We start from the raw sequence: 26,424 nt of genomic DNA, 5'->3' as shown, positions 1-26,424 counted from the left end.
ATGTGACTGTCTTGTCGGGCACTTCTCATGCACCTTACAGTCTAGCTGATCCCACAAAAGCTCAATGGGGTTAAGATCCATAACACTCTTTTCCAATTATCTGTTGTCCAATGTCTGTGTTTCTTTTCCCACTCTAACCTTTTCTTTTTGTTTTTCTGTTTCAAATGTGGCTTTTTCTTTGCAATTCTGCCCATAAGGCCTGCACCCCTGAGTCTTCTCTTTACTATTGTACATGAAACTGGTGTTGAGCGGGTAGAATTCAATGAAGCTGTCAGCTGAGGACATGTGAGGCGTCTATTTCTCAAACTAGAGTCTCTGATGTATTTATCCTCTTGTTTAGTTGTACATCTGGCCTTCCACATCTCTTTCTGTTCTTGTTAGAGCCAGTTGTCCTTTGTCTTTGAAGACTGTAGTGTACACCTTTGTATGAAATCTTCAGTTTTTTGGCAGTTTCAAGCATTGTATAGCCTTCATTCCTCAAAACAATGATTGACTGACGAGTTTCTAGAGAAAGCTGTTTCTTTTTTGCCATTTTGGATCTAATATTGACTTTAAGACATGCCAGCCTATTGCATACTGTGGCAACTCAAAAACAAACACAAAGACAATGTTAAGCTTCACCAAATACCAAATACCTTTCAACTGTGTTTGATATAATGGCAAGTGATTTTCTAGTACCAAAAAAAAAAAAAAAAACATGGTTTGAACTATATACAAAGGTATAAATAGCAGTGTTGCCCTTGCAGGAGGAACTTCAAAACGTTTTGTACTTAGTAGGGGTATACGACAAGGTTGCCTGATTTCCCCTTTCTTATTTTTGATTGCGGCAGAATTAATGAATCTTTATACAGTGAACTGTATTAGTGCTAAGTGTATAAGGATTGGTGAAAATATTGTCTTAATCAGTCAGCTGCAGATGACACTTAAAGATGAAAACCAGGTTCTGAGTGTTATGGATGGATTGGAAATTTTTCAAAAGCTTCTGGCCTTCTAATTAATAGGGATAAGTATGAGATACTAACTGTTCATGAATCTAACAAATCTTCTATTTATGGAGTGAAAGTCAAACAATCAGTAAAATATTTTGGAATCACAATCAACAAATCCGCTCGTAAAAGACTGGATGACAACTTTTCTCCTAAGATGCAGAAAACAAAGACTATTCTCAGTGGATGGCTTCAGAGGGACCTAACCATACAGGGACGGATAAAGCTCTCGAAAGCTGAAGGTGTTTCAAGAATGGTTTATCCTACCTTATCTTTATATGTTGACTCTAAAACAGCTGCTTCATTTGAATGTCTTTTATTCAAATTAATTTGGAAAAATAAGACTGAATACATTAAGAGGAAAACAAAGATTAGAAACTACGCTGATGGGGGCTTTAACGCTATAGATTTCACAACCCTTAACCAGGTGTTTAAAGTCAACTGGGTTAAACAATGCCTGTTAGGTGGTAATGCTCCCTGGTTCTTTAATCCAAATATAATATTTGATGGTTGTGGTGGCTTAAAATTTTTGTTGGGTTGTAATTTTAATTGTAACAAATTGCCCATCAAACTAGCTAATTTATACAAGCAAGCATTGGATTCATGGAAGTTAGCTTCCAAGCATACCTTTTCACCTCATAGATGTATTGTATGGAACAATCAGTATGTTTTGCATAGAAACAGGACCATATTTAACAAAAGTTGTGCTGAGAAGAATATTATTTTTTATCTCAAACTTAATTGAGAATAGCGGGAATCCAATTAGTTACAAAAAATGTATCAAATATAACAATGTTAATGTCACTCATATTGAGTTTTCAAGGGTGATTAATGGCATATCAATTAAGCTTCTTCATCTTATTAAATCTCGCAACAATACTCAACGCTAAAAGAAGATCCACCTTGTTTGATGGTAGGAGGAGTAGATTTTTAGGGGTTCAAGCGCTTAGCGCTGAAACCCTATTGTAATTTTTAAAATTTTTAGGGGTTCAAGCCCAAAGGGCTGAAACCCTATTGTATTTGTTATGATTTTTAGGGGTTCATGCACTTAGCGCTGAAACCCTATTGTAATTGTTATGATTTTTAGGGGTTCAAGCGCTTAGCGCTGAAACCCTATTGTAATTGTTACGATTTTTTGTATTATTATTATTAGGGGTTCAAGCACTTAGCGCCGAAACCCTATTGTATTTGTTAAGATTTTTATTATTATTAGGGGTTCAAGCACTTAGCGCTGAAACCCTATTGTAATTGTTAAGATTTTTATTATTATTATTATTATTAGGGGTTCAACTGTTTAGCGCTGAAACCCTATTGTAATTGTTAAGATTTTTAATATTATTATTAGGGGTTCAAACGCTTAGCGCTGAAACCCTATTGTAATTGTTAAGATTTTTAGGGGTTCAAGCGCTTAGCGCTGAAACCCTATTGTAATTGTTAAGATTATTATTATTATTATTATTATTATTATTAATCCACCATAAAACTGATCGGGCAGAGCAAACCGTAAGGCCCAGAGACTTGAAACTTGGTCAGATGGTAGTAGTATTGCTCGCTAGTGATCAAAAACGCGAAACTGCTCATAACTCCTAGACCGTTTTTCGTAGACTCAGGTGCTTTATACCATTGGAATCCTGAAACCCTATTGTAATTGTTAAGATTTTTATTATTATTATTAGGGGTTCAAGCACTTAGCGCTGAAACCCTATTGTAATTGTTAAGATTTTTAGGGGTTCAAGCGCTTAGCGCTGAAACCCAGTTGTAATTGTTAAGATTATTATTATTATTATTATTATTATTATTATTAATCCGCCATATAACTGATCGGGCAGAGCAAACTGTAAGGCCTAGAGACTTGAAACTTGGTCAGATGGTAGTAGTATTGCTCGCTAGCGATCAAAAACACGAAACTGCTCATAACTCCTAGACCGTTTGTCATAGTCAAACCAGTGCCAAACGATTCTATGGAGTCTCAATATCAAAAATTATCAAAAAAAGTTTGAACTTTCGACTCGAGCTAGCTACGGTATGCGAAAATATAGGAGTGGCCAATTTTACGTAATTGGCTATAACTCTTGAAGGAAATGAGATATCTTCACCAAACTTGGCATGCTTCTGTAAGAGGTCAATCTTTGGTCGCCCAGAATAGTTGGCGCGGTTTTGCTACATGACATCAGCCTTCAACATGCTCCAAGTGATCAAGGTTTAAGGATGTTCCAGTTAAACCCATTCCACGTCTTCCGCCAGTAGTGGACACTCACGCAATGTAAGCAATGACGTACATCCGAGTCCATGAGACGGAGTGAAGTTTGCAAGGGAAGGGGATACAAATTTGAAATGGAATGCAGCCCTTACTCACACTTCGGGTTTTGGAACGTGGAAGTAAAAGTTTGAAGGGTAAACTCTGACAGCAGTGAATGGGAGATCACAGCAGATGTTATTTTCACTTACCCATTTGCTCCAAGACCAAAAGAAAAAAATCCACTTCTACGTTTGAATGACTTTCCAGAAGAGGAATAAAATAGAGAGCAGTGGATTACGACACTAAAATGGGAGAAGATGCCAAATTTACGGTCACTCTCTTAACAGCTGTATTAGAAACCCCCTCGTAGCTGTGGTTATTCTTTTTTTTTTAAACTAATTCCAGGGTAATATAACACAAAGAATAATGTTATAAATTTACTCTCAATACTTTAAAAATGTATAATATAAAAAAAATTGCAAGATTTACGCTGCTAAATAAGGCGGAAACGCGTCATCACAGTCTGTGAATAAAGGTCTATTGCCCTTCTGTTTTGCAGAAACATAGGCTGTGTCTCGTTTGGAAGGCTGCATCCTCCGGAGGTCACATTTGTCGGCCGCATACGTCACGAGGCTGTCTCATTTCAGAAAAGCGAATAGGACACTTCGAATGCAGCCTTCAAATGCGACCTTCTTTCACGGGAATTCGGAGGATGCATGAGGTGTATCCTTCGTGGGCACTCACTACCCACAATTCTTTGCTTCAACAGAAATGTCTAAAAAAATTACACCAATTTGCCCGTAAATATGATGTTCAAACGCAAGGAATGTTAATTCCCAAGCTGAAGTACCTCAGTAGATGGATACAGAGTATAATATGTATAATTATATTCAAATATAATTACAATAAAGTATTAGACTAAAATTACACCTGTAAAATCTATTTTCTTTTCTCTTTACATCATATATAACTCTCCTAAAATGTACCTCATACATTCCCTTCCGGAGGGACTTTATTCCCTTCTCACTCAAAACACTGGCGCTTGTTAAAGTGTGGCGTGCTGTCATAGCAACCATGTTACGTTCTGTTTCCGTTTGTCCTAATGAAGGCCGTCTCGTTTAAACAATGCTTGTTTAAAGGAGGACACTCGGTATACTGCAGCCTTCAAAGGACGCGTCCTACCTAGCACGCAGTCTTCCAAACGAGACACAGCCATAGGGAAAGTTGGTGTGAACTGTGAAAAGTGAAACTTACACTCCCTCTAGTGGCTGAGCGGAATAATTGCGTCACAGCAGTCTTCCTCCAGGGGGCGTCAATGCTCCACTAACCAAGTCAACAAAAGTATCAGTGAAACATGAGACAAGTGATGTTTGAAGAAAACAAAGAAAATTCAAGGTAAATATCACATGTCTCGAGACATTTGCACTTGAAAAAGTAGTTTAAATGACTAATTCAAGACATCTAGACATTTTAATTACATGATGCCTTAGGCCTTAAATGGACAGTTCACCCAAAAATGAAAATTCTCTCATCATTTACTGACCCTTATGATAACCTAGGTGCGTATGACTTTCTTTCTTTACCAGGACACATTTGAAGAAAATATAAAAATATTCCAGCTTAAAATGCAAATGGATGGTGATCTGCCTTTTGAAGCTCCAAAAATCACAGATAGTCAGCATAAATGTCATCACTACAACTCCAGTGGTTAATTAATTCTTGTAAAGTGATACAAACGCTTTTAGTGTGGAAAAAAGATTAATATTTAAGTATTTTTTTAAAAAAAAATAATAATCTGCATGTGAAATTATGTTCTGTAGCAGTTATACCTGTGCTAAAAAACAGGTATAATTATCAATAAATTGATAATTTAGCATTTTTAAGGTTTATATTATTGAATAAATGTATTTTTTTATTTGTACAAGCTTTGTTGATGTTGGGTGTGTTTGGTTAGGTGTACTTGAAGGTGTGTGTGTGTGTGTGGGGTGGGGGGGGGGTGGACTTGGAATATGATGAATGAGTGGCATGGATTACTGTTTGACACTTCTGAGTCCTTTTTTAAGCTTTGAGGAGAAGCACTATTCACTCGGGACATATGGGTGGAACTACATAAGGGTGAGTAAATAATGAATTTTAATTTTTGGGTGAAATATTCCTTTAAGAATACACTCCCTCTAGTGGCCGACTTCGCTAGCAGCGGTGGAGAGGTCTGTGCGTCCTTGATGCGCATTCATGCATACATACCATTCACTTGGAATAACATTCTTATTTAGCCAGATTGGTGCCCTAAATTTAAAAATTTAACTAAACTAAAGCTTAGTCCGACAACTGAAAGAAATGTGAATTATCATAAAAATCGTTTTACTGATTTGGTGAATGCTGATACCATGACGAGGTCAGAATAGAAGAGGGGTGCAGACGATCTTGCCATCAGTATCTCCATACCATTCCATACTTAATGAAACAAACATCTGTTCATCGGCACTTTAATAAGTGGACATTGGCGTTTTCAGAGCGTCTGTCTTTCATGCCTCATCTCTGAATGCGGTTGTGTGTATATTTATGGCGTAAAGGGAGGGGTCCAGTGGGATGGAGCAGAGTTTCATGCAGTCCGCGATGGCTATGGGTGCACAGTACAAGAAAGGCTTTTCTAGGAGCATTGCCGTGGAAAGAAAAAACCTCATCACGGTTTGTAGGTAAGTTTTTATAACAATTTTCAATTCTTTATTTATTCCATTTAAGAGATGTTACATGAATCAAAACCTCTATTTATAGAGAGAGGACTGCTGAAAACAAAACAGTGAACGTTTCACATATTTAAGATGCGACATGACATCAAGTTTTGGGTGTTAAGGTACACAGTACACAGTATGGAGGTCTACAAGGTCCGTAATTAAGTTGTTTAGGCCCTATATTTGTTGTATTTTTATTTATTTATTTATTTTTATTATTATTATGGAGATATTATTAAGATATATTATCAAATGAAACAAGGAGATTGAAGCCGGACATAACACGCGATATGTGGTTCCGTAACCCGGATGATGTCGTTGCTATGAGGACGCCCTTCCTCCAGCAAGGGCAGCAGGGGTGGTGGGTACCGCTGGGAATCCGCTGAACGTGAGGGAGGAAACGGCTCATAGAAATATGCCACTTTATAAGCGTTAATCATCAAAATTCTGACGAAAGCCCATATTAATTTAAAGGAATATTCTGGGTTCAGTATAAGTTAAGCTCAATCGACAGCATTTCTGGCATAATGTTGCTTACCACAAAAAATAATTTCGACTCGTCCCTCCTTTTCTTAAAAAAATAAAATAAAATAAAATAAATAAAAGCAAAAATCGAGGTTACAGTGAGGCACTTACAATAGAAGTGAATGTGGCCAATGAAAGTAAATATGGCCAATTTTTGTAGGGTTTGAAGGCAGAAATCTCAAGCTTATCATTTTATAAAAGCACTTACATGAACTCTTCTGTTAAAACTCGTGTATTATTTGAGCTGTAAAGTTGTTTAAATTGTAATTTGTACAGTAATTTTAGGGCTTGTTGACATTACATTGTCATGGCAACAAAGTTGTAAAATTGGTATAACTTTACACAGAAAAGGTTAGTAAGTGATTTTATCACTCAAAGTCATGGTTACACGCATATTGTTGATGTCTTGTGGCTATACATTTGAAAAAGTGAATATTTTAATGTTCAAAAATTGGCCCCCATTGTAACATATTTTTGCTTTTTTTAAAGAAAAGGAGGGGCAAACAAAATAAGTCTCTATGGTAATCAATATTATGCCACAAATGCTGTCAACTGAGCTTGACTTGTATTGGACCTGGAACATTCCTTTAACTTGTGTTGAACATGACATTTTCCTTTAAGGTTTATTATTCTTAGTCACTGGCTGTCAGGCCTTACTTGTCTGCCTATTGTAGCTACTGTTTTGGAGGACATTACTGAAAGAGTTATTGTTGTGGACAGAACAACTGGTTTCTTTGGCATAGACAGGAATATCTATCTATCTATCTATCTATCTATCTATCTATCTATCTATCTACAGTATCTATCTATCTATCTATCTATCTATCTATCTATCTACAGTTGAAGTCAGAAGTATACATACACTTAGGTTGAAGTCATTTAAACTCATTTATTAACCACTCACAGATTTCATATTAGCAAACTATAGTTTTGACAAGTCATTTAGGACATCTACTTTGTGCATGACACAAGCAATTTTTCCAACAATTGTTTACAGACAGATTGTTTAACTTTTAATTGACTATATCACAATTCCAGAGGGTTGGAAGTTTACATACACTAAGTTAACTGTGCCTTTAAGCAGCTAGGAAAATTCCATAAAATGATGTCAAGCCTTTAGGCAATTAGCCAATTTGCTTCTAGGCTGATTGGCTAATTGGAGTCAATTGGAGGTGTACCTGTGGATGTATTTTAAGGCCTACTTTCAAACTCAGTGCCCCTTTGCTTGACATCATAGGAAAATCAAAAGAAATCAGCCAAGACCTTAGACAAAAAATTGTGGACCTCCAAGAGTCTGGTTCATTCTTGGGAGCAATTTCCAAATGCCTGAAGGTACCATGCTCATCTGTACAAACAATAGTACGCAAGTATAAACACCATGGGACCACGCAGCCATCATACCACTCAGGAAGGAGACGCATTCTGTCTCCTAGAGATGAACGTAGTTTGGTGCGAAAAGTGGAAATCAATCCCAGAACAACAGCAAAGGATCTTGTGACGATGCTGGAGGAAACAGGTAGACAAGTATCTATATCCACAGTAAAACGAGTCCCATATCGACATAACCTGAAAGGCTGCTTGGCAAGGAAAAAGCCACTGCTCCAAAACTGCTATTAAAAAGTCAGACTACAGTTTGCAAGTGCACATGGGGATAAAGATCTTACTTTTTGGAGAAATGTCCTCTGGTCTGATTAAACAAAAATTGAACTGTTTAGCCATAATGACAATTGTTACGTTTGGAGGAAAAAGGGTGAGGCTTGCAACCCGAAGAACACCATACCAACCGAAGCATGGGGGTGGCAGCATCATGTTATGGGGGTGCTTTGCTGCAGGAGGGACTGGTGCACTTAACAAAATAGATGACATCATGAGGAAGGAAAATTATGTTGATATATTGAAGCAACATCTCAATACATCAGCCAGGAAGTTAAAGCTCGGTCGCAAATGGGTCTTCCAAATGGACAATGACCCCAAGCATACCTCCAAAGTTGTGGCAAAATGGCTTAAGGACAACAAAGTCAAAGTATTGGAGTGGCCATCACAAAGCCCTGACCTCAATCCGATAGAAAATTTGTGGACAGAACTGAAAAAGCGTTTATGAGCAAGGAGGCCTGAAAACCTGACTCAGTTTGACCAAATCTGTCTGGAGGAATGGGCCAAAATTCCAGCAACTTATTGTGAGAAGCTTGTGGAAAGCTACCCAAAACATTTGACCCAAGTTAAACAATCTATCTATGAAATCAGGCATTGCTAACAACATGACAAATAATACAACACAGTAATACATTATGTACACTGATGAGTGATTCTCACTAGGCCTTATGAAACCTGTCAAGAAATATTTAACCCCAAATCAATAATAATAATAATAATAATAATAAAACAAATCAAATAAATAACCTAGATTTTGCATAAAGAAAATTATTCTCATTACCCTAACCATAACAGTAATTTTTTACTGTATGCGGTAAAAAGAATAAAAACAATTGCTGTTTTACAGTGATTTTCTTTATTAAAATTAGAGAAAATGAATGGCATTAAAAATGGAGTACACATATATAAATAATTTACAGTTCGTTTTTTCTTTTTTTTCCACATTGCAGTACTCAGAATATCATAATGACCATCTTCTTTCGCATTGTGGTAACGAGAATTGGGGAGTAAAATGTGCATAACTCTCATGAAAATAATGTCACCATATAAAAAATCTTAATTACCCCCCCCCCCCCCAAAAAGGCTTAATTTTGTGTATGTAAAATATTATTTCTTATTCGTTTCTTTTTATTATGGAGTAAAAAAGGACCAGGACATTTTCTTGACAGGTTTCGTAAGAATCACCCTAATGCATTGTCATTACATCTGAGCCTCTGTTCATTTATACATTCAATACATAGCAGTTGTATTCATGACCTACGTATCTTTGGATTACCATAAGGAAGTAGTCATGTAGCAAAATGTTTTAGTGATTTTGCAGAAAGAGTCATTAAGTGGATTGATACATACAGTTCAAGGGCACTATGCAAAGGAACACACACACACACACACACACTTCCTCACTTTACCATCATTGACTATTACTATATCATTGCCGCAAACAGTCAGTTTTTGTAGTAATGACTCGACCTGAATTTTAAGAGGGTGTTGAAGATTTATAAGATGCTTGAGTGGTGACAAGTATCAAGATGTGTTTGTACCTCCAATAGATTAGATATAGATTTGCTTGTGAATGAAATAGATGATGTACCATGATTGTATGGCAGGTTTTCTGTGAAGACACTACTAGAGAAGTACACAGCAGAGCCTATTGATGACTCGTCTGAAGAGTTCATTAACTTTGCTGCTATTCTGGAACACATCCTTAGCCACCGCTTTAAAGGTAATGAAAGTGGACACAAAAGACATTTAGTATTTTATAATTATAGATAGAACTTCTTGGACATACTATTGTGACGCCAGTGAATTTCATGGATTCTTTCACCATGTCTTTTGCAGGCTCTGGCAGCTGGTTCGATGGTCAGCAGAGTTTTTGGGACTTCATCCGTCTGGCATGCAGTAAAGTGCCCAATAACTGCATTAGCAGCATTGAGAACATGGAGAACATCAACTCCTCTCGAGCAAAGGTTGGTTCAACTCAAGTTAAAGTCAAGGTTACCATAGTTTTGAATAATTTAATGTAGTTTATATTTCTATTTTACTTTTAGTTTGTCATTCCAATTTAGCTTAGTTTTCACACTTTGACTGTTAGTTTAGTTCAGTGTTTTCTAGTTTCTGTATATTTAGTTTTTATTTTAGTTTTAGTGTTTTATAACTAACTGCCAGAGCTAATGGATTAACTGATGTCATTTAAATATGTTTAACGATGTAAAATTTGTTAGGGCTGACCAGTGTTATCGCTATCTAGTGGCATTTTAATGTTTACTAAAGGCTATAAAGTTAGAACAGTGACGTTTAAACCGCTAAGTTCGATTATTATGATAACCTTTACTTTTCCCTGTGGAACATGGATACTTGTTCATTTGTTTATGATCTGAATTTCTGAGATATTAATTTGAGAGATTTGTAAGCCTTACAAATTTGTAAAAATTTGAATCTGTAATTTTATAATCTGAATATTTACAGCATTCTCCTCCTCTTAAAAAATGTAAACAGGAAAATCAACTGTTAAAAAATACAAATGTATAAAACACAGCAACATTTCTTTGTTAAATGTCATGTCTAGAATTTAAAAGAACAAATTTCAGATTCCAGTAATTTAGTCATTATTGTAGGAAGGTGGGTTGTAAAGGCTCCAAATGTAATCATAAAGGTCTACTGTCTATCAAAAACTAAATTAAATCGGCCTGGGTAGCTCAGCGAGTAAAGATGCTAACTACCACCCCTATAGTCCGCAAGTTCGAATCCAGGGTGTCCTGAGTGACTCCAGCCAGGTCTCCTAAGCAACCAAATTGGCCCGGTTGCTAGGGAGGGTAGAGTCACATGGGGTAACCTCCTCATGGTCGCTATAATGTGGTTCGCTCTCGGTGGAGCGCATGGTGAGTTGCGCGTGGATGCCGCGGTTGATGGCGTGAAGCCTCCACATGCGCTATGTCTCCACGGTAACATGCTCAACAAGCCACGTGATAAGCTGCGTGGGTTGACGGTCTCAGACGCAGAGGCAACTGAGATTCATCCTCTGACTTAGAGCGCATTGGGAATTGGGCATTCCAAATTGGGGAGAAAGAAAAAAAAAACTAAATTAAATTAAATACAATTTTATTTTAGTTTCATTCATGAATTTGGTAATCATTTAGTACCATGATAAACAGCAAAGTATTATGATCACCATCTGATACCATCACTGTGCTATTGTACCATCACAGTACTGTTTTGTAAGGGTGCTGTTTAATAAGTTACTGTTTTTCTCCCATGTTGGGCATAAGCTCACTATAAAAATCATCCAAAAAGTAAGACCACAAGTAAATCATAGAAATGAACATGTCACAGAATTGCAGAAATTCAGGAACACTCAAAACATGTTTTATGAATATTGCATTAATATGTGATTCTACTATGGCTGTAGGGCAGAGCGTGGCTGCGAGTTGCACTAATGGAGAAACGGTTGTCTGAATACATCTCCACAGCTTTGCGAGATTGCCGCACCACCAGGTCAGTTTTAAAGAGAAAAACGTAAAAAACTTTAACCTTGAACATATGTGCTTGAACATAAACTATGCAGTCCATATACAACAGAAAATGGTATATCTATAAATTGATTGTGTGTTTTTTTATGTGTGTGCTTGTCGATAGGAGGTTCTATGATGAGGGTGCCATCATGTTGAGAGAGGAAGCAACTGTTTTGACTGGAATGCTTATTGGACTTGGAGCGATCGACTTCAGGTTAGAGGAGAGATAAGGCAAGGAGTAGTAAAATGAGGAATACACAAAGACAGAAGCTTTGTTCCAAAACCTAGTGTGCTGCCTTGATGTCTACTGTTTAAATAGACAACAGCCTAGTAAGGCAGCTTCCTAACTGAAATGGAACCAAAAAAGTGACTGCTTTTTAACACTTTATGTAGGCAACAACTCAAGAGTGCTACACAAATAGCACTCCTCATGTGAAAGGTATAGAAAACTCGACTTTCAATTGATTCCAATAAAGTTTTATGTTAGCATGCTGCTAAGCTAATAACATAATCCTGTATAAGCTGAAAATTCATAGCACACACATCTATTAGGTGTTCAAAACCCCCTTACAAGTGGTAAAATCACTGTAATGCACAGACTCGTGTTGCGAGCATATGCGGCAAAGGCAATATGACATTTCTCTTGAATTTGCCCACCCGAGTTATCTTATAAAGCAGCATAATTTTGTTGCATACTTTGTGGAACTGCCTTTGCTGTCTAAATAGGTAGCTCACTAGTTTCTTTCATTTGTTCTTTTCTTTTTTCTTACAGAGCTAGAATGATATGCAGTGTAATCAATGTGATGACTGTTGAATAATTGTGTTGTGTACTTGTTGTCAGTTTCTGTCTGAAAGGGGAGGCTCTGGATGGGAAGTCTGAGGCGGTTATTGACTACACACCTTACCTGAAATTTACACAAAGGTGAAAATCATTTATTTCCTATATGCCAATTTCATTTAGGACAGGAAATTTCTTGGCCCAGGACCAAAATATGACATTTTGTGTTTACCTGGGACCCACACTTGCTATATTTGCTTTATCCGTTAATTTATTCGCCTTTTTATGACTAATATTTCTGATATAGAAAGACACTTACAGAAATCATTAATATTCACAAAAAACATGAAAAAACTGAAATTTGTGAACAAGCACACAAACATGAACATTCTCGAATTGCAGAAATAAAAACAAAGAAACAGATGGCAACTTATTAGTCAGCAAAAGATAGAAAGGTTCTGTAAGCTTTTTATACTGGTGAAGTAATATGAATTTTAAGTTTTATAGTAGGCCTGGTAACAATAATTGCTGTAATTATGGTATTTTATCACAAACTATCGTTACCATAGTGAAATGTTCATACTTTTGTGAATAATAGTTTCACAAGAACAAAGATTGTAAGCTCAAAAAATTTGTGTCAAGCAGACCATTATTTGTCATACTGATGTCTTTAATTTATTTAGGATTGAACTGTGAAAAATTAACTGCATGACACAACAGTACAGAGTGATTTTGTTGTTGTTGTTGTAAGCAACTCGCTTATCTCACTTTGATAATCAGTACTTGTATATTTCTACTTATCTTCACCGTTCATCAGGGTTCCCACCCGTACTAGAAAATCTGGAATTTTGCAATGAAGTTGAAAATTAGAAAAAAATATCTAAATGTACTCAAAAATAATTCGTTGATCTGGAAAAAATTTTTGTATAATAAAAATGTTTGACTGTAATAAACAAGGTTTTCATTACATGTACAAAAACATGTGCATATAAGGGACTCGGATTGGTATCAAATACAAAATTCTTATAGTTTTGTCACTGCTGGTGGCCACACATTGTGAAACAACATCAACGGTTGACTGTCATGAACAAAGCCCTGTCACGTACATATTCTGCTCATCTGCTGTAGTCTTCGCTTTGCTCAGCTAAATATTTTTAGTATTGATATATTTTAAAATGCTGTACAATTTTTCCAACATTGCTGTTGTGTTAACTACAAAAACATTTAAGTAGTAAACTTTAAACGGTGATGATGGTCGGGCCGCTGATTTTTTTATTTTTATGAATTCATTACCCAAGGTGGTAGCCTGGTGATGTGGCCTTTAAACCTTGGGATGTGAATACATTTTCTATAATTCAAAGATCAAAGTCCGCTTATCCCATTGTTATGCGATGCGGAAAACACAGACAGAATCATTGAATCCAGTCATAAAAATTGCATTAGCTATAAAAAATTAAATGTCATGGAATTTGTCATATTTTGTAAGGTTTTGTTAAGAGAAAGGACAAGGACTTAACTGCAGAGTTCAAAATATTTAATAAATAAAAGGAAAAACAAACACAAAGTTCCCCAAAGGGCAAAAACTCAGTCCCAGAACAGGAGGGTAGTTGACTGGCTGGGCTGGAGAGGGAAGCCTCAAAGGCCATGTGGCTGGTTTGGTGCCAAACCAAAACTTGAATCAGCAGTGAACAGAAATGAGGCTTCTAACAGGAATCGACAGGACACCTAGGCACGGAAACATTCCACAACAAACTGGTGGAGAACAGGGTTAGCACTTAAGACAGAACTGACAAGAGACAAATTTCAAATTCTGTTTGAAAAACAAATAGAAGCCTTGTGCTCATATCAAACAAAGGAACAGGAACAAGACCAAGAAAAGGACAAAAAGCACATAGCAAAGAACACAAACAGAACCATGTGCTCACAGACTACATGAGACAAATCATGGGTGTCAGGATCCAGCCACAAAAAAATTATAAACAAGACCAAAATAAGTGTCAGGATCCTGACACTACCCCCCTCTCAAACCTGGCATTCCAAAAAAGGAACCAGGACAGGCCAGACCAGACCAACAGAAAGATAACAAACACAGACAGGGACAGAACAGGAAATAGAGAACAGGAGCAAGGGAACACTAGGGGAGGGGAGGGAGGGAGGGAAACCATGGGTTGTGTATACTTGTTTCCTTTCCTTGCTATCTTGCCTCATTTCCATGCTCCACTTTCTTAGAAAATGAGGAAAGGCTAGAAGGAAAGAAAACAAGGATGGAGGAATCAAAGCAAAATATATTGTGAAATGGAATGTCCTGCTCACTTAAGCGTGACTTCAAAGCGCCGCCTCTGTAGAGCTGCATTACATTTGAGCATTTGACATTATGTTGTTGAAACTTGATTTTTTTATATGTTCATAAGAAAACCTTATAATTCAATATGCTCAGTTAAAGTATGTGTCAGTTATTGTTTTTTTAACCGCAGAGGTGAAACATGAATTAAAACTGTTGTGTCAGATGTGAAGGGGGAGGAGAATTCATGTGTGCGTCAGGTGCTTTGACCAAAAAGTATTACGCATAGGAAGCTCCTGTGTTTCCTCTTTCAAGCATCCTCTGTCCCCGATCCTTGCAGTGCATTTAGAGAATTGATACGTCCTTTATGATAGCGGACTTTGATTGGTTTCTGGGTCACGGGCACGAGGACAGAGGAGCGAGGAAATGAGGAAGCACAATTTAGGAAATGAGAAGCACCCCAGAGTGGGGCTGGAGGCACTGACCAAGGTGGGACTGGAGGCAGAGACCAGGAAGATACTGATGGATCCTGGGGTCGGACACCAGACAGAAGGATCACCGGTGGGGCAGAGAGGCTGGAGGTGACACATGGAGGCAATGGAGGACCAGAACCAGGGAGCACAGGCAAGACAGACCAGTGGTCAGGACAAGACAGGGTCAGGTTATGGGAAACCGCCTGACTGGACAAGGCAGAAGTGGGAAAAGGGTGTGACTGGGCAGGATGGGACCAGACAGACAGTGAGCTCAAAGTGGAGAGCACAGGGAACAGGGTAACGCCCAGCAGGACATGGCCAACCAATTGGGTGTGCAAATGTCAGTACTTGAGCATTCAGACAGGGTCAGGAAGGACAAAGGAGGGGGTCAGATTAGAAGAGGATGACTTGAGTGTAGGACCAGGACCAACATACTGGGAAACGTGAACAGCCCAGACACAAATGAGTGCGATGGCCATATAGAGATAAGTTCAACAGAAATGATGGCCTCCGTGTCTGGAAGGGCTGGCGGCAGGGAAATTACATCCATGTCCAAGAGTGGTGGGAACAGGATTGAGTTGGTGGCTGCTGGGGAGATGGATAGACCGTTGAGGGCTGTTGGGCAGATGGGTAGGTCGACGGTGGCCACATGGGAAAGGAATGGGTCGGCAATGGTCACAGAGAACTGGGAAAGGTCAGCGACGGTCACGGGGAACTGGGAAAGGTCAGTGATGGTCACAGGGAACTGGAAAAGGTGGGCAGTGGTCACAGGAAACTGGGAAAAGTCCGTGGTGGCCACAGGACAGATGGAATGGTCGTCGGTGGCCACAGGAGAGAGGGATGGATCTACGGCAGTCACAGGGAACTGGGAAAGGTTGGTGGCCTCGAAAGAGAGATGGGTCGAAGGCGGCTGCAGGGGAGAGGAATGGGTAGGCGGTGGCAGCAGGAGAGAGGGAATGGTCTGCTTCTGCCGTAGGAGAGAGGAACTGGTTGGTGGTGGCCACTGGGGAAGGGACTGACTAGACAGCTGCTGGGGTCTTGTACACCTCCAGGGGAGCTATGGTGGACTTAAGTGCCAGGACCCCTATCTTTCCACTTCAAGGTGGTGGGAAAAGCTTGGGCTGACTCAGATGCCTCCTGTCCGTCAATGGCAGCCTCGGGTGACTCCTGGCGGTCAGCAGCAGTCCAGTGGAGCTGCAGAGCACTCAGTCTCCTCCAGTGGAGCTGCAAACCACTTGGTCACCTCTAGAGGAGCTGCAGAGTACTCAGTCGCCTCCAGTGGAGCTGCAGAGCACTTGGTCGCCTCCAGAGGAGCTGTAGCGCACATGATTGCCTCCGGGGGAGCTGCATAGAGGAATGTGGCAGGACTGTTCTTCCTCGTAATTTTCCACTTAGGGGTCATTGGATGACTGGGGATTTGGCTAACTAAGGTTGGGATGGAGGGACAATCAACATGGGAGGGCAGCCTATGGAGTGAGGTCTCCCCCTTCCTGCAATGAAATATATAACCAATACATTCACAAAAGGATAGAATCCCCAGCTTTCCCATCTACCAGGGGCTGAGGGGCTCATTAAGGCAGATGTTGAAGAAGTCCTTTAGAGCAGCATCAATTAACTCCAACTCCACCACAATGAGCAAATCACAGGCAAAGTCCCTTATGTGAGCCTCCCCTTGTCAGAGGGAGTGAAGCCGATCAAGCTGGACGATGCAGCGCTCTGGTGTACAATTTATGACAAACTGCTGTATTAGTGTAGCTTCAGTGGCATGGGGTGTAATGACAGTGTGACTGTGCTTTTTCGTGCCAGCGACCCGGGTTCAAATCCAACTTTTGTCCTTATTATTTCCAATACTGCTTATAATTATACGTAAAAATGAATAAAAAGGTTGATTTCCTCACAGTGATTTGGTCACTGTGAAGATCGGGGTGTTGAGAGAAAGATATCCAGGTAAGAGTCTGTTGATCACACACGTTCATGTCCTCGTCCGGGGTGAGAGGGGTTGATGGTTTCTCCCGCGGATCGGCATTGGTGGTGTGTAGATTGTATTTCTCCTTTTGTGAAATTCTCGGAAGACTAACCCGTACAGGAAATTAACCATGGTTTTACTATAGTACTATTGTATCAATATTGTATTAATAATATGACCATACATCTTTTTTTGGACCTAAAAAAAGTGTCTGGGTGGGATTTCAAAATTGGCCAACAATGTCTAGGATTTGGCTTTGTCTTCATATTGACGTACTCTCTACATTTAGGACTATCATACATTCTGTGTATTTGATACTGCACATCAGTACTGTGCATGCCCCTATGCTGAATGTAATTATTTTAATAGGGGTGCAAATAATATCTTCCTCTATCAGAATCAGAATCAGCTTTATTGCCAAGTATGCTTACGCATACAAGGAATTTGTCTTGGTGACAGGAGCTTCCAGTGTACAACAATACAAAAACAATACAAAAACAGCAGCAAGACATAGATAATAATAAAAAATAAAAAATAGTTATATACATACGTACATACACACAGACACATACATACATACATACACACATACACATATGTAGTGCAATCTAATACAAATCTGTTATCTGTTATGCACAGTGCAAATACAAATCTGTTGTGTACAGTGCAAATGTTTTTGTTTTGTTTTTCCCAGAGGAATGAAATGGCAGAAGAGTTTGGATGTGTTGGATAAATATAAAAAAGACTAAGCTGTGTATTGCACATAGTTATTGCTCAATGGGGTAATTTAACCTGTTGATGCTCATTGGGGTCCAGAGTGATTTTTCCAGCCTTTTTTCTCACTCTGGAAGTGTATAGTTCTTGAAGGGGGGGCAGGGGGCAACCAATAATCCTCTCAGCAGTCCGAACTGTCCTTTGTAGTCTTCTGATGTCTGATTTCATAGCTGAACCAAACCAGACAGTTATTGAAGTGCAGAGGACAGACTCAATGACTGCTGAGTAGAACTGTGTCAGCAGCACCTGTGGCAGGTTGACTTCTCAACTGGCGAAGGAAGTACAACCTCTGCAGGGGCCTTTTTCACAATGGAAAATTTTCACTCTATTTGCAGTAGGGTGCAAATAGCATCTAAACTATTTGCACTAAGAGCAAAACAATATGCCTTTTGCAAATAGCATCTATCGTTATTTGCACTAAAATAGTATAAATAGCTTCTGCCTATATTTTTAAAGTTAAATCACAGCTTTTTGGAGTTTAATTATCACACTGGGCCAAGAAGTGCACTGCTTATCCAGAGGTGAGAAACTAGCAACAAACACACACATAAACGCCAAAATAAAAGCTCAATTTAAATGGACGCGTGGAATGGGGGAAAAAAGACAACCATATATTGCAACTGTATACATTTGTAATGTTTACTGTAATTAAATGATCATTATAATTATAATGTATTAAAGCAATATAACACAATTGTAATGTTCTGTTGTGCAGCACTTCATTTGACAAAAATATCTTTCAGATTGTGCTGTGAGGATTTTGTATAAAAGCACTTCGTGTAGCACAAAATAATGCAGTGTTATGTTGAAAAATTTAATTAATTAAATATTATATTCTTATTTGATTCAAGTTTTAATAAATATATTTGATTAGACAACATTTTGATAATAAGATTCAGTTAAACTGTCAAATTTCAGAAAAAAAAAATAACCATCCAATAATCACAATATACTTAATGACCTCTCGTGTGTTTTTGCCTAAATATTTCACCAGTTGAGCACATTAAATATCCTGGAAAACTGTGCCAAGAAAAGACTAAGAACCCTGTTTTTTTACTAACTTGAAGTACTTAACTGCTTTTAATCTTGTTCTGAATATTTGTGGCATTCTCTCTCAAGCTGCATGAGGAGATGTTGTCTTAATTTGTTATCAAAAGAGACTCATTAGTTGGAACTTGCCTACATAACGCATTTTAGATGCTCCTCACTCTTTCTGTCACATTTGTGTAAAGACTCAAATGCACAGTTCTTTATTGAAGAAAAGTCAATAAACAGGGAAGCAATCCAAATGTACACATCCAAAGGGTGCTAGACTAATGGCAAAATCGAGAAAACCAGGCTGTAACAGGTTCTACGTGTGTGGACAAGGAGGAAGCGGAGGATGAGAAACTTCAACTCAAATGGTATGTTTATTTCACACTCAGAACATAAATAGCTTTTCAGCATGGGGTAAACAACATAACCTCAGCGTGGGCATGTCTGGGTCTCTCTCCCAGTCTCTGCTGTGGTTCCTCCTTATATCGCTCTCCCCATTGCTCATTGCAATCAGAAACAGGTGTTAGACATATAGCGCTCAGGTGTGTGCACCCTTACCACTTTCTCTCTCTCTGAACCATGCACCCACCCCCACATACCCCCACCACCCGACTCAGGCCGGGGAGTCATCCGGTCTGCCCACCACTCCCCCCTTCACCAGTTGTGGAAAGGAAGTCAACAACAGCCATCTGCACCCCCAGCCTGTGGACTACCTCGAAACTAAACGGCTGAAGAGCCAGATACCACCAGGTGATCTGCGCGTTGGTATCTTTCATGCGGAGAGCCACTGGAGTGTGTGTGATCTGAACAGAGGGTGAAGGCCCGCCCCAACAGGTAGTTCCGGAGAGTGAGGACGGCCCATTTGATGGCAAGACACTCTTTTTCAATGGTGCTGTATTTAGTCTCCCTCAAAGAGAGTTTGTGACTAATGTACAGCACCAGCCGTTCCTCCCCCTCCACCACCTGCGAGAGCACCGCCCTGTCTGAAGCGACCGTCTGCAAAATGAAATGGAGAGAGAAATCAGATGAATGTAAAAGGGGTCCGCCACAAAGTGCAGATTTCACCTGCGTAAACGCCTGTTGATACCACTCCATCCACTGGGTCTGGAGCTCCCTTTCTAGTGAGATCAGTCAGCGGGCTGGTGATGTCCGACTAATTAGGCGCAAACCTTCTGTAGTAGCCAGCCAGCCCCAGGAACTGTCTCACCTCCTATTTGGTCTTGGGTCTTGAGCAGGTTGCAATCGCTGCATTCTTATCAATTTGGGGATGCACCTGCCCATGACCCAAGTGGAACCCCCAGATACCGTACCTCCACCCACCCAATTGCGCATTTCTTGGGGTTTGAAATGAGTCCTGCTCGTCGCAGCGACCTCAGAACAACCCTCAAATGCCGCATGTGCCACCACCAATCGTTACTGTATATAATTATGTCATCCAGATAGGCAGCGGCATAAGCAGAGTGCAGTCTGAGGACTCAGGCCATAAGGCGCTGAAACGTAGCCAGGGCCCCGAACAAACCGAATGGAAGTGTCACAAATTGGTGTAATCTAAGCGGTGTGGAGAAGGCCGTTTTTTCACGGGACATCGTGTTATGGTGATCTGCCAATAACCCTTTGTCAAATCCAGTGTCAAGTAAAAGCGAGCGATGCCCAACCGATTGAGCAACTCATCAATACGAGGCATTGGGTATGCGTCAAATTTAGACACCGCACTGACTTTTCTATAATCCACACAGAACCAAACTGACCCGTCACTCTTAGGGACTAGAACGACCGGGCTGGAACGATCACTGTGGGATTCTTCTATTACTTCCATTTCGAGCATTGCATCTAATTCTTCCCAAACTATTTTCTTCTTATGCTCGGGAAGTCGTTAGGGACGAGTACATACCACTACCCCAGGAGGAGTCTCGATGTGGTGTTCGATGAGGTTTGTCTGACCAGGCAGAGGCAACAACAAGTCTGCAAATTTTTTCTGCAACTTAGCAAACTCTGTAAGCTGACACGGTGAGAGGTGATCTCCACAAGTGATTAGATTGGCTTTTAGATTCACCTCCGGTCCTAGCTTCTCCCTCTCTGGCACCACCATCGCCAACGTTATAGGGACTGCCTCCCTCCTTAATTTCAGGAGGTTGAGATGGTATATCTGACGTGCATCGCCTCTATCTGAGCGTTTAACCTCATAATCGAGATCTTCCACTCATCGTGTGACCTCAAAGGGCCCTTGCCACTTGGCGAGTAGTTTGGAGCTTGATGTTGGGAGTAATACAAGCACTTTATCTCCTGGTGCAAATTCCCATAGCCGAGTGCCTCTGTCATACAGTCGGCTTTGATATTTTTGAGCTTGGAGCAAATTCTCCTGTGTTAGTTGACACAAAGTGTGGAGTTTTTCTCTAAGATCACGAACATACTGAATTTCATTTTTACTGTTTGAAGGCCCTCTTCCCAAGCTTCCCGCATGACATCGAGCACGCCGTTGATGCCCATACAGTATCTCGAACATGAAAAACCCTGATGAGGCTTGGGGAACCTCTCAAACTGCAAATAATAGGGGTTCGAGCCACTTATCCCAATTATTAACGTCGTTATGTATGAATTTACGAATCATATTTTTAAGGGTTTTATTAAATCGTTCCACCAGCCCATCTGTTTGTGGGTGGTAAACACTGGTGTATATCGATTTAATACCCAATAATTTGTATAGCTCGTGTAGTGTATGTGAAAATAGTGCCCTGATCCATGAGGATTTCTTTCAGAATCCCCAGTCGGGAGATTATTCTGCTGGCGGAGATGAAACTCATCGATGAGAGAGTGGTCCAGAATGTCCTGGGCCAGGACCCAGCATCTCTCCTCCAGACCATACCCCTCCCAGTACACCAGGTACTGGAACCCTCAACACCAGCGTCTGGCATCAAGCAGACACTTTGCGGTGTAGACTGGAGAACAACTACAAGAGGAGAGGGAGGAGAAGCAAGAGGAACAAGAGGACTACAACTGACAGGCTTTATATGGGAGACATGAAATTTGGGTGAACCCAACAGAGAAAAAGTGGTAGCCAGAGCCGCACCGCCGCTGGACTAAGGACCTTGACAACAGGGTATGGCCCAATGAACCTTAAGAGGCAGGTCCCTGGTGGAAAACCATACCCTTTGCCCACAAACATACTTAGGAGCCTGAGTCCGATGATGATCTGCCACTTTCTTAGTACGCCCCTCTGCCCGGAGCAGTGCCTCGCTGGCCCTCTTCCAGGTACGGTGACAGTGTTGAATAAAAGCCTGGGATGAGGTGAAAGCAACCTTGGGAAGGATCACAGTATTGCCACTGGACGGGGGAAGACCCATAACAAAGTCCAGGGCAATATGTGACCAGGGGCGGGAGGGAATGGGAAGGGGTTGAAGGAGACCAACATAAGGAGAATTACTGGATTTATTTTGAGCACAGATCGAGCAGGCTGCCATGAACCGAGCGACATCCTCCACCATGGACTGCGACCAAAAGCTGTCAGCATCCTCCTCAACCCCAGATTACAGAACAGCCTTGACGATTGACCCCACTGAGTGATGGCCACCCGGACTGACTCAGGAATGAACAACAGACCCTCCGGGCAAGCTCTGGGCACTTTGACTAAGGCAAAAGCCTTTCTGACCCATCTCTCAATGCCCCAGGTGACAGCCCCCACCATGCAGCCAGTAGGCAAGATGGTATCAGGGGGAGGACTGTCACCTGGAGATGTGAATTGAAGGGACAGGGTGTCCGGCTTAATATTTTTGGACCCCAGACAGTATGACAGAGTAAAGTTGAAGTGCCCAATGAACAAGCCCATTAAGCCTGTCAGGAGTTCAGTCTTTAGCAGACCAGATGTACTCCAGCTTCCTGTGGACAGTCCAGACCAGAAAAGGAACCCTACCAACCAGTGGCACTACTCATCAAGGGCCAACTTAATGGCCAGCAACTCCCTATTGCCAATGTTGTAGATTTGTACGGCCAGGACAGACAGTGGGAAAAGAAGGCACAAGGGTGTACCTTCTCATCTTTGGGGGATCATTGGGAGAGGACTGCCCCGACCCCCACCTCAGAAGCATCCACCTCCACGATGAACTGCCTCCCAGGGTCAACCATGACCAAAACAGGGGCAGAAGTAATACGCACCTTCAGGTTGTTAAAGGCAGCTTGTGCCACGGGGGACCACCAAAAGGGAGTCCTCGTGCAGGTGATTGATGTGAGTGAGGTAGCTACTTGACTGTAATTATGCATATATCTGCAGTAGAAATTAGAACATCCCAGAAATTGCTGTAGTGCTTTGCGGGAGTCAGGCACCGGCCAGTCAGATACAGTTCTCAACTTAGCAAGGTCCATACGGATCCCCCCACTGAAATGATGAACCCCAGGAATGGAAATGAACTGGTATGCAATGAGTGTTTCTCCACCTGGACAAACAGCTGATTCTCCAGCAGCCATCGCAGCACTTGCCGGACGTGCACCTGGAGAGAATTGGAAAAAATTTAAATGTTATCCAGGTACACAAAGACAAAGTTGTTGATCATGTCCCTGAAGATGTCATTGACCAGTGCCTGGAAGACGGCCAGAGCATTGGTCAACCCAAAGTGCATGACCAAGTACTCAAAGTGCCCAGTGGGCATGTTAAAAGCAGTCTTCCACTCATTCTCCACTTCTCCCTCACCTGCACAAGGTGATAAGCATTGCAGAGGTTCAACTTCATGAAGTACCTTTCCAACTGCAGGATCTCAAAGTCTGAAGAAATCAGAGGCAGGGGATAACTGTTCTTAATGGTGATGTCGTACAGCCCCCAATAAGTAATGCAGGGACACAAGGAGCATCTTTCTTCCTTATGAAGGGAGAACCCGCCTGGGATGAGGAGGGATGGATGAGGCCAGCTGCTAACAGAATCAGAGAGGTACTTATTCATAGCAGACAAGGCGTTCAGACGACCTCGAGGTAGAGAAGTGTCTGTGAGGACTTATTCAGATTTTCTCTTCGGAGCCAAGTGGTTGCATTCAGTGCACTGAATTCAATTCTCCCTACTGATCACCTCAAACTGCTGGATTTTACAGTGCATTTCAGCAGCTTCTCCCCCTCCGCACCCATGGAGTGCAGAGAACGCCCCCGGGTGCTTCGGCAGAACAAAAAAAGAGAGTATATTCTAAAAGAGTATATTTTCAATTCTAAAAGAGCGGCACACACGGAACGTCTTTTTAAAGATGCCTTTCTGCTTGTGTGTTATTCCTGGTCATTATCTCTCCGCTTCTGACAGCCACGATCGCTGTCTTACGTGTCTGGGCGCTGCCCACGTGGAGACTTCGTTCATGGATGGGTCTTGTCCTCATTGCGAGAACATGACCATGGCAACGTTGCGGTTGCGGCTTGCCTATGTAAGAAAACAAGCCACCCCAGTGGCTCCCCGCCTCGGTCCTTCTACCTACGGGTATGAGGCCGCATCGGTTAGCACTGGGGGCGATTTGGGGACTCCAATGGGACCACCGCCGCCGGGTAACCCCCCATGGACCTCCCATTCCTCAGCATGCTCGCTTTCCCTGGTCGGGCTCTCAGATGAGACCGCCGGCTCGTTTCAGGGCAAGTTCGACCTCTTATTCGGGGCCCAGGAAGATGATGAGCTATCGAGCGCAGCATCGGAGAGGGTGTGGTCACCCAGTCTCAGGCTGATGCGGAGATGACGGACATGCTTTCCCAGGCAGCCGCGACCATCGGGCTAGAGTGGAACCCTCCACTCTCCCCTGAACCCTCATGGCTCATTGATTGGTTCCTGGGCCCAGAGCGCTGCTCACGGCCGTGCCCTGCCCTGGTTCCTTTCTTCCCGGAAGTGCATGAGGAGTTGACAATATCGTGGGGGGCACCTTTTACTTCCTGGTCCCGATCTTTCAGCTCCCCCGCTCTCACTACCCTCGATGGTGGGGCAGCCAAGGGGTATTCGGTGATCCCCCAGGTGGATAATGCGCTCGCGGTGCACTTGTGCCCGCAGAGCGCCACCACCTGGCACGGGTGCCTGAAGCTCCCATCCAGGGCCTCTGGGTTTACATCGTCTCTGACGGCTAAGGCCTACAGTGCCGCTGGACAAGCCGCCTCCACCCTGCACGACATGGCTCTCCTGCAGGTACACCCAGCCAAGGTGCTAAAAGAGCTGCACGAGGGTAGTTCTGACCCAGGATTGATGCAGGAACTGCGCTCGGCGACCGACCTCACTCTCTGGGCAACGAAGGTCACGGCGCGGTCTCTCGGGCAGGCGATGTCCACCCTGGTGGTCCAGGAAAGCCACCTTTGGCTCAACATGGTCGACATGAGAGAGGCTGACCAGGCACGGTTCCTTGATGACCCCATCTCCTAGGTTGGCCTGTTCAGTGACACCGTTGAGGACCAGCAGTTCTCAGCAGTGAAGCAGCAGACGGAGGCCGTTCAACACATCCTTCCCCGGCGCGGCTCAAGACCCCGCACCCCATCTGCTCGTCGCCAAGGGTGTCCTCCTGCAGCAACAGCACCGGCTCTGCCGCAGCCCACCCCCGCGGCCCGGCCCCGGCGTGGAGCCCACCGCAGGAAGCAGACGCCACCCGTCTCACGGCCGGCTGCCAAGAATTCCATCCCCCGGTTGAGGGCCGGGAGGAGAATCTTTTGTTTCATTTTTCTCCGCATGCCCAAGAGGCTGCGGTACCCAAAACTTCAACAAAAGAGTGGTTTCCTTGTTCTCTGGGTCACATGACAGGTGCGCACGGCCATCATCACGACTGCCATCCACATCCCATTTTGGCAGGTTTGGCGCTCCAGCGGTGGACCACCCGCCCCTGCGCGCCCAGCTGTGGCACAAACATGTCCACACCGGGTTGGTTCCAACGGACTGCGGGGACGATGTTCCTCCTCCCCCTCCTCAACCAAACTTATGGTGGGCGTCAGGAGCCAGGTAAGTGCCTCGATGTCTCTGGACTCAGCACGGCCATGGGGTTCGAGCCCCCTCGATGTGGCGCCTCGGGCTCCGCCCCGCCGCAAGGCCCCACCCGCCGGTACATCCGACGTGATTATCCCCTTGGTCCCACTTGCCTGAAGTTTGGACGCGTGGCTCGCGCTTTCCAACCCGTCCCGATGGCTGATCTGGACTGTCCGACTCGGCTACGCGATTCAGTTCGCCAGGCGCCCGCCCAGGTTCAGTGGCGTCCGCTTCACCTCGGTGAAGGGCAAGAACGCCGCTACCATGCGTGCGGAGATCACTACCCTTCTATGGAAGGTAGACCTGAAGGAAGTGTACTTCCACGTCTCTGTCTTACCTCGACACGGACCCTTCCTGTGGCTTGCTTTTGAGGGCCGGGCGTACTAGTACAAGGTCCTCCCCTTTGGCCTGTCCTTGTTCCCTCGAGTCTTCACGAAGGTCACAGAGGCAGCCCTCAATTATCTGCATCCTCAATTATCTCGATGACTGGCTAATCCTAGCTCACTCTCAGGATGTGATGT

At 42.3% G+C, this 26,424-nt stretch overlaps 1 protein-coding gene across 3 annotated transcripts in view; it reads left to right on the top strand.

Annotated features, from left to right (window-relative positions):
* The first annotated feature begins 5,438 nt into the window (after positions 1-5,438).
* rundc3ab (RUN domain containing 3Ab) overlaps positions 5,439-26,424 on the top strand; it is a 52,969-nt gene continuing 31,983 nt past the window's right edge. For all 3 annotated transcript variants that reach the window (XM_051674510.1, XM_051674509.1, XM_051674508.1), the window contains exons 1-6: positions 5,439-5,921; positions 9,743-9,858; positions 9,975-10,102; positions 11,542-11,627; positions 11,769-11,858; positions 12,486-12,566. In XM_051674510.1, coding sequence (XP_051530470.1) covers positions 5,815-5,921; positions 9,743-9,858; positions 9,975-10,102; positions 11,542-11,627; positions 11,769-11,858; positions 12,486-12,566 — 608 coding nt within the window. In that variant the 5' untranslated portion in view covers positions 5,439-5,814. The remainder of the gene's footprint in view (positions 5,922-9,742; positions 9,859-9,974; positions 10,103-11,541; positions 11,628-11,768; positions 11,859-12,485; positions 12,567-26,424) is intronic.

Source organism: Myxocyprinus asiaticus, chromosome 36 (assembly GCF_019703515.2).
Source record: "Myxocyprinus asiaticus isolate MX2 ecotype Aquarium Trade chromosome 36, UBuf_Myxa_2, whole genome shotgun sequence".
Classification (NCBI taxonomy): Eukaryota; Metazoa; Chordata; class Actinopteri; order Cypriniformes; family Catostomidae; genus Myxocyprinus; species Myxocyprinus asiaticus.
The sequence above is the reverse complement of the archived record's forward strand: the minus strand, read 5'-3'. Positions and strand labels throughout refer to the sequence as shown.